Source organism: Myotis davidii, unplaced genomic scaffold, assembly GCF_000327345.1.
Source record: "Myotis davidii unplaced genomic scaffold, ASM32734v1 scaffold993, whole genome shotgun sequence".
NCBI classification, from domain to species: domain Eukaryota; kingdom Metazoa; phylum Chordata; class Mammalia; order Chiroptera; family Vespertilionidae; genus Myotis; species Myotis davidii.
In genome coordinates this window covers 2,524,478-2,533,340 of record NW_006285483.1, presented here as the reverse complement: position 1 = coordinate 2,533,340, position 8,863 = coordinate 2,524,478, and the positions used below count along the sequence as shown (strand labels likewise).

Sequence of the window (8,863 nt, the reverse complement as noted above, 5' to 3'; positions counted from 1 at the left end):
CTCCCGCGCCTTGCCCGGCCGCCGGGCGACCAGATGGGGACCGGACGGGCGGGGTCCCCGGGTCAGGAAACTAGGTGGCCCTCTGGGAGTGGTCTTCGTGGGGCGGCGGCATCCGGGCCTGGGCCGTGGGAGGCTCGACGGCTGGTCATCCACACCCCCAGAGCATCCTGGGGCCAGCTCCACGGACGGTCCCACCTGGAAAGGAGGAAGACAGAGTCAGGGGCAGAATGCAACAAACTGATGGCCAAGGGGAGACCCCTGCCACGCCCACGGGGGAACTGCCTCCTGCGGCTTTCCCCAGCTGCAATCATGAAACAGCCACAGCTCGTCACTCACAGGGAGGGCTATACGAGTTGGCAAGGGCTTACTCTATACCAGGCACCATCCTGTGCTCTGTGTGGCCAAACTGAAGACCCCACTGAGGCAGGTGCTAGTATCCCCATTTTGGAGACGGGAAAACTGAGGCATAGACACTGAGAAAGTAGAGGAGCTTCAATGAGAATTCAACAAGGTGATCCTCAGCCCAGTGCCTGGAATAGGGTTAGCTCTGTGATTGCTGCTGCCACTGCCCCAGAAGGCTAAGGAAGAAGCAGGAACCGTCACTATACTGGCCACGCTGCCACCAGAGTAGATGGGGCGGGGGATTCTAAGGGATCCTTCCCCCCTATTTGGATGTCAACCCCCGGAATTCCTTCTAGAAGGAGATACTGGTCCTCAGAGCACCAGGGGATGTCTGGCTGGCCTGGACAGCTGGAGACCCGACAGGTCAAGAAGCCTCTTCCATTAACCCAGGTGCAAAGCCTTGAAAAAGTATTTTGTGTGTGTGCCGTGACATATGAAAGGCTGACAACTCTAAGCCAGCCCCACACCCTGCTCTATAATGCAGATGAAGAGATGAGGCCCAAGACGAGGGGGGAGTTACCCCAGGACACAGAGCCAGTAGTGGCAAAGCCCAGACTTCTCCATCAAAGGATGGTCCTGCACATGAGGAGAGAGTGGCTCAGAAATGGTCCTGGGAAATGCAGGGGGAAAGGAGCTGATGTATAGAAATACCATGTTCACGGGACTCTGCAAGGACTCCCAAGCCAGGCTGCCTATAATTAGCACCCGGTCGGGCTTAAGGCCCCCATCTCTCAGAGGACTATCCCCCGCCCCCTCTCACTAAACTCAAGTGCAGTCTGAGGCCAGGGCTGAGGTGTGGCTATCATGATTGGGAGCAGAGAGAAGGATGGTCCTCAGGGTCACAGTCATCGATCTGTCCTAAGCTGCCTTTGCAACCAGCACGGCTCAAATGAAAAGCAATTTAAAACACATGAAAGAATTAAGGCAGGATTTAGGTTTATGAGCTGTGCCAGGCACTTTCACATTTAATCTTTTTTAAAAAAACATATTTTTATTGATTTTAAAGAGGAAAGGAGAGGGAGAGAGATAGAAGCATAAATGATGAGGGAGAATCATTGATGGCTGCCTCCTGCACGCCCCACATGAGGGATCGAGCCCACAACCCGGACATATGCCCTGACCGGAACTGAACCATGACCTCCTGGTTCAGAGGTCGACGCTCAATTGCTGAGCCACGCCGGCCTGGCTTCACATTTCATCTTGATTACAACTCCAGAGAGAGATGTTATCATCTCTCCTTTTCATAGGTGGAAACCAGTTCAGAGAAGTTAAGTAACACGGGCCAAGTCACACAGCCAGTACACAGAGGGGCCAACCACAATTAGGAACCTACTACCTAAGAACCAAAACTGCCAAGTCAGGCTTGCAGGGCTAAGCGCCAAGGGGCCTCGGAAAGGCAGCCATGTGTGCCCCAGGCCCAGAGACCGGGCACAGCCTGGCCGACATTCCAGCAGAGGAAATGTGACCCAGACAGCAGTGGGGAAGGGAGGGGAGGAGGGGTGTCTGTTGGCTGTGCCCCAAAGCTGGCTCTGTGACCTTGGGGAAACCACTTCACCCCTCTGAACCCCAGCTGCTGGGCACTGGCAGAGCAACAGGTAGCCCTGCCCGGCTTCTGAAGAAGGAAGTGAATCAAACCCGCTGAGCCCATTAGACGTCTTGGAGGCTGACTCAAAGGCTTCCTGAACTCATCGTTGTCAGTGACCTGGGGGTCGGAAAGCAGACATCACACACCTGTCCTCCCCCAGGTCCCCGGGAGCCAGGCCTTCCACTTCCCAGTAAAAGAATCCAGGTCTGGCAGGGGGTGGCAAGCGGCCAACCTTCACTCCAAGCCTGAGTAGGCAGCCAAGGCCTGAGTCACTCCCTCCTGGCCCAGAGAGGGAGGCAAGCTGCCCCAGTGTTGTTCTCTTGACCTTGCCCAGCGTCATCCCAGACCGTCTCACGAAAGGCCAGGGAGGGTCCACAAAGGGCATGTGAGAGCCCAGGAGCCAGAGTCCTTGGGTCCCATCCTGAGGGGGCCAAATAACATGAGGTCACGTGGAGAAATTATTTCACTTCTCTGAACCTCAGCTTCCTCCCTTGCAAAAATAGGGATGATACCCACCTGGCAGGGGTGTTGTGATAGGACTAATAAGGGTGCCTGGAGCATAGCACCCAATGAGAGAGGTTGGCGTGGCCGCGGCCTCAGGCCTTATTAGCCCTTTTCCTGCACTACACTCACACCCTGAGCGATCTCATCCAGTCCCGTGGCTTTAAATTCCATCTTCATGCTGGATACTGGCCCCTAAATTCTCTCGCCCTGAGGTCTCCTGGAACACACCCTTCAACTCCACCCTTGCCCACCCACCTACTGCCTCCATTTGGACGTCCAATAGCAGCTCCAACATAACACATCATCCGCCTGTGTGGTTTCTTCAGCCGCAGCCGGCTGCTCCTCGCCTTCTCCATCTCTGTTAATGGCAACTCCGTGTGGCTCAGGCCAAACACTTGGGAGTCATTCTTAAGTGCTCACCTTCTCTTATACCCCACACCAACTGCAGCAAATCCAGTCTTCCCTGTGTTCAAAATGGTTCCAGAATCTGCGCCCCCGCCCCCCGCCTCAGCACCTCCACTGCTACCATCCCCAGTCTGTCTCCCTACCTCCCCCATTGCCTCACGTCATTCCTCTGCCTCAAACCCAATCGGTCCTCATATTCTCGAATGGGCCTTATCGTGGCCCATGGGTGTGCACATGCCTGCATCACCTCTCCAACTTTGCCATCAAACCATGCACACATGTGCGCGCACACACACACACACACACACACACACAGCCTCACTTCCTCCCTCCCCCTCACTAACTCTGGCCACCAACAATCCTTGCATCTCCCACCCAGGAGCCTCTGCACTTTCTCTTCCCACCGTCTGCTACGTCCTTCCCACAGATATCTACATGGCTGCGTCCCTCCCTTCCTTCCGGCCCCCACTCAAGCATCACCTTGTCAGCGAGGCAATACTGCCTACCCCATCTGCCCGTGTTCCCTAACCCTTCATGCTCATGAAACAGATCCCCGGAGAGATTTCATATTTAACTGTCACTGGCCATCTTCCCCACTTGAATGTAAGCCCCGTGATGGCAAGGTCATGGCTTTACTCACTGTGGCATCCCCAGTGCCTAAAAGAGTGCCTGGCCCTGTCAGTGGGCATTTGTTTGGTGGACAAGAAGGGAGGGAGAGACTCAGGAGCACCACTGGACCATCTTGCCTTCCCTTCCTCCTTGGGCTCATGGCTGTGGTGGTGGAGCCTTTTCACTTCCAAAGCCCTTTCTCCTGCATGTTCTCAGGTCGTCCTCACAACAAACCATTTCATAGGGGCATGCCTGACTGTCCATCCCCCTCCAGGGACCAAGCTACTGGAGCCAAGGCAGTCCAGTGACACGGTTCAGGTGCCATGAGCCTTCGCCGCCCGGCCTGAAGGTGGCAGCCAGGCTGATGTCAGGCTGGTCCCTTTTCTAGCCCAGCATCGGCTCCAGGGGGCAGGAGGTCGACTCCCTTCAAGGTTTGACTCGACATTCCACTGCCCGCCCCCACATGAGGACCAGGACTCACCTCTGAAAGGTGGGGGGTCACAGGGAGTGGGGCTGGAAGGCCAGAGGTCCCACTGACAGCACTTCCCTGCCCTTCCCTTTCTCTTCTGAAGGCAGGTGGGACTGCCCCAGGCCAGCTCTGTGCCTACACACCCCTGGCCTCCCTCTCTGAAAACCTGCCAGGGATAGGGACAAGGGACAGATAGGATCTGGTGACCCATCTGTGATTGCTTTGATCACAGCCTGGAGAGGGACTCGCTCTCTCTGGTCCAAGATCTGGGCCCAGTCCAGTGCCACCACAGCAGGCCACTAGGTGGTGTCCCAGGGCTCGGGCCACGGCTGCTCCTAAGAAAGGGCAAACAGAGAGGCTCCTCTCTCAGAACCCAAGAACCTCCCCCGCCCCCACCCTTGGTCTGACTAAAAGGGAAAGGAACCACCCAACCACCCCAGGGATCTTAGAATCCAAGATCCGAGAGTGTCAGGATGATGTCTTCTCAAGGTGGGAAATACGAGGTATACAGGCCACCAGTTCGTTTCCTGCGTCCCTGGCAGACATCACTAATCCATCCCAGTATTGTTGTCCTTAGAACCATTTTATGTTTTTTTAACAACGCGCTCTGGGCAGGCCACTACCAAGTGATTAGAACTGGCAAGCAAGACACAACCCGCTTGCCAGCCCTTTCACTTCCCGTACAAGAAGGGTAGGCCCGGGCTAACTTTGGCCCATCAGGAATCCAGGCTGCAAAAGCCAGCAGGGCCAGAATGAGGTCATATGACCCCTGGGACGCTTGTGTAACCATGGCTAAGTTCTGGGGAAACCTCAAGTGGGTAACGGCAGTGTTAATGGAGAGGCTGCTGGGCCGGGGCAGCTGCATCCTTGTCCAATTGTCACCCCAGACGTGGTGGGGGCGGGGCGCGGGGAAGTCTGCCCAGCTTCTTGGCTTCTGAGCTGGAGAGGCCCCAGAAGGGGGAGAAACGAAGGGAGAGTGGGCCAGGAGACAGAAGGAGGCTCTCGGGGTCTGCGTGTGTGTGTGCGTGTGCGTGTGTGTTTGTGGGTACGCATGTGAGCTTCCAGGGGGAGGAGCAGGGCGTAGCCCTGACAGAGGCGGCTTGTCCTCCTGCCCCTGCACAGGCTTGTTTTCTTCCCCAGCTATTAATGTCGCTGCAGCTTCAAAAGCCGGGTGACCTTTAAATGCCGAGCCTCCTGCTCCTGCCCAAGGCTCGGAAATGGCTTAATGGAAACTCAAACGGCCACAGCTGCTGAGGCGGCAACAAAGCCCGCCTCCTTCCCTAGGTGCCTGGCGCTCCTGGGCAGCCACACTGTGCCCCCTCTGGGGTGGGGTTGGGAGTCGGGAAGGGCAGAGAGGACCCTTGGGCATAGCCACTGGGGAAAGGAGGCCTGGGTGGACCTGAGAGGAGGAGGAGGAAGAGTGGGAGAGACAGACTCAGCTCTGCCATGCCCTGCTGTGTGATCGTGGGTGAGCCATCCACCTCTCTGGACCATTCCCATCATTCAGTCTAATCTAAGGGTGGGGCAGAAAATATAATCTTCCTCCCCTGAAAAAGTATTTTAAAATCTGTAGATTTTTTTTTAAAGGGGAGGCAGGAGAGAAGACACTCTCTCTCTTAATTTTTTTCTCTCTCTTAGCCCAACTTCTGTGGCCAAGTCTGTAGCCATGGGGTGGGGGTGGGGGGCTGTTGTCGGGCAAGGACTAGGGCACGAGGTGTCAAATGAAGGTAACAAGGTCCTTCCCTGAGGCCTCAGTCCCCAGGGACACTTTCATTCATGTCTGCTCCTGAGGCCCAACTACCAGGCGTGGCTGCCATAAGAGGCCCAATCAAGAAGCCAACCCTGCCTGCCAGTTCAAAAGATGCAAGACGAAGCTCCTCGGGCATGAGTACATGGCATTTGTTTGGTTCACCTTGGTAGCTAATGGCAAGAATAGTAATAATGATAACATGGCACCAATGCCTGCTTCCTGACGTGCCAGCCACGAGTCCGAGTGCATTATGCATGTTAACTCTTTGCATCCTCTCTACAGCCTATGAGGCGTTATTACCACTGCTATTTCCACTTTACAGCTAGAAAAAGGAGGCACAAAGAGGCAACGCACTTGTGTAAGGTCACACAGCCAATGGCCAAGCTGACATTTGAACCGAGAAAGTCGGATTCCAGAGTCTTAATCCATGGGCTTGCCCACCCATCCGTATTTCCTGGAGCTGAGCCCAGAGCTGGGCACACAGCAGCAGCTCAGTAACTGTGAACCGAGTCCTAACGGGGCATAGAGGCTGGGGGCACAAGGGGGAGTGTGCAGGCAAAGCCTCACCGGGAAGGAAAGAACCCTGCCGTTTCCTTACAGAAATCTTTTCCCCACCCCAACAAAGTTATCTAGTTGCCCTGGCAACCAATTATTTTCCACCTCTACCTGAGATGGTTGGGACTCTTGTCATAACAATCCCACTCTCCACCAACAAAGATCACCCCCTCCACCAAGACACTCAACCCAGGCGCCTGGGAGGAGATCAAACCTCACCGCCCCACCTGGAAGCCTGAGGTCTGAGCACGCCCACTGGGCTGGCCTGAATGTGTACGTGGGACTGAGTGCAGCGGCCCACACTGGGAGAAGGGAGCCACTGGCAGCTCAGGGGCATGGCGGTGAAGCCGGGCTGGCCCAGGTCCAGTCCCCGCGAAAGAGGAGGCAGCTGCCCTTCCACACCCCGCGCCTCTCCTTCAGGCAGTTAGGGTGAGGGCCCCTCCGCAGGTGGGCCTGCGTGGTCTGGGGCTGAGCCCCAAAGTCTGGGCAGCCACAGGAGGAGTCTCTGGGCCCCTGGGACAGGTGGTCAGTCAACACCACCACATTTAGTATTTAATTTTGTTTCTGAGCATGCTCAGGGAATCCAGGCCAAAGAACCAAGATTAGGATTGGGGTGCTCAGGGTGATTGATCAGTGGAGGGTCCTGGGACCAGAAGTCCCAACTCCTGCCCCTTTCCCCCGACACTAACACACACTTCTTTGCTCCCACCCACTGATCCTAATTCCACTTCGATGGAATTCACATAATATATACAATCGAATACCATACAATGGGAAACAAATATGAGGCGTCTCTATATGTCCCTGAGACTTATCGATAAGGGGAATGACGCAAAGCATAAAACATGAGCATAGTCACTGCAGGGAAACCTCGGGGAGGCTGGGGTTGGTTCCAGGCCACTGTAGTCAAGTATCGCAATTAAGCAAGTCATAGTCTCTTTGCTGGTGGAGGGTCTTGCTTTCGATCTGTAAACAATGCAACCTCTGCGAAGTGCAATCGAGTGAAGTACCATAAAACGAGGTACGCCTGTGTGCTGCCGTGCGCTGTGGTGCGTGTGTGTCTGCATGTATGGAGAGAGCACTCTGAAAAGAGTCAGAAGAAACGGATCGTATAGTTTCCTTGTATGTCTTTTAAGTTTCACTTCATGTTCATTTATTCATTTTAAAATAAAACGCATAAATTACCTATAAAGAATATAAAAGTGCCGAAACCGGTTTGGCTCAGTAGATAGAGCGTCGGCCTGCGGACTGAAGGGTCCCGGGTTCGATTCCGGTCAAGGGCATGTGCCTGGGTTGCGGGCACATCCCCAGTGGGAGATGTGCAAGAGGCAGCTGATCGATGTTTCTCTCTCATCGATGTTTCTAACTCTCTATCTCTCTCCCTTCCTCTCTGTGAAAAATCAATAAAATATGTTTAAAAAAAAAAAGAATATAAAAGGGACAGCCTGGCCAATGGTTTTCACGTTTTTTGCACATGTGTACTATCTCCAATGGACATGAATTACTTTTTAATAATCATTACAGCAAATATCGATTTACTGTAATGATTATTACTGCCACTTACTATGTGCCCTATACTTTCCAAGCACTTGGCACATATAATCTCACCAAAGCCTCACAGTAAAGTAATTCTTTTTTTTTTTTTTTAATATATTTTATTGATTTTCTACAGAGAGGAAAGGGAGAGAAAAGTTAAAAAAATCGATGGAGTTCACATAGCACAGAGCCAAAATCTGAATCCCAACAGTCTGCCCCATAGTCCTTGCTCTTCTTAACCTCCACCTTATACTGTCTAATTAAAAAAAACACAACTTATGATGACAGAAAAAATCTTAAGAAAAAAGTGAACCATACAGCCGCCAGGGCTTTAAAACTTTTTTTAATCCTTAGAATCCCAACTCAATCCTTCCTGCCTCCACTTCTCTCAGAGGCCGTCTCCAGTCCAGCCTCCGTGGAACCAGCACGGCTCCGCCCCTGGTGCGCCCCCTCCTCTTGGTGCACCCCATCCCTATGGTCCGGGACCCGCCACTTCCTGGTGGCTTTACCGGGGAGAACAGGGCCAAATGGGCAAGATGATGGCCGGGGCCACAGCCCCAGATGGAGGGCCCCCTGGGACAGAGCAGGGTCGGGTCTGGCCAGGGAGCTCCTCATGGAGGAGGTGGTTTTACCGGGGCTGAGTCTGGGGTAAGAGGCCACAGAGCACAGCAGTTAGGTGGGGCCAAGCTCAGCCTACACCCTTATCTCCAGTCCATGGTGGAGGGTGAGTGGACTTCTAGGAGTGAGTTTCCTCATCTGGAGAACGGAATGCCTACAGCTCCTCGGATGGGCTCCTGCGGGGAAGTCATGGGCACACACAGGCTCATACCTGGATGCAAGCCCTCAGGCCACATGGTTCTCAGGACTGAGTGTAGAGGAGTCAGGCCTGGGATTAGGATCTTCACTCCGGACCTGAAGGGGGACCATGTGCAGCACAAAGGCCCTCCCTCAGGGGCCTCCAGGACCTCAGGCTGGGGGCTCGGAGGTTCCTGAGTGGAGCAGGGACCCTCCACTCCTGCCTGACTCTGCTCCCAGAGACACTCCCCAG

At 54.4% G+C, this 8,863-nt stretch overlaps 1 protein-coding gene across 1 annotated transcript in view; it reads right to left on the bottom strand.

Moving 5' to 3' along the window:
- Nucleotides 1-2,668, bottom strand: part of CUEDC1 (CUE domain containing 1) — a 20,657-nt gene extending 17,989 nt beyond the window's left edge. Inside the window, exons 1-2 of the mRNA XM_006756229.1 lie at nucleotides 2,621-2,668; nucleotides 119-195 (exon numbers count right to left, since the gene is read on the bottom strand). Of these exons, the coding sequence (XP_006756292.1) occupies nucleotides 119-195; nucleotides 2,621-2,668 (125 nt within the window). The remainder of the gene's footprint in view (nucleotides 1-118; nucleotides 196-2,620) is intronic.
- Nucleotides 2,669-8,863: the final 6,195 nt, after the last annotated feature.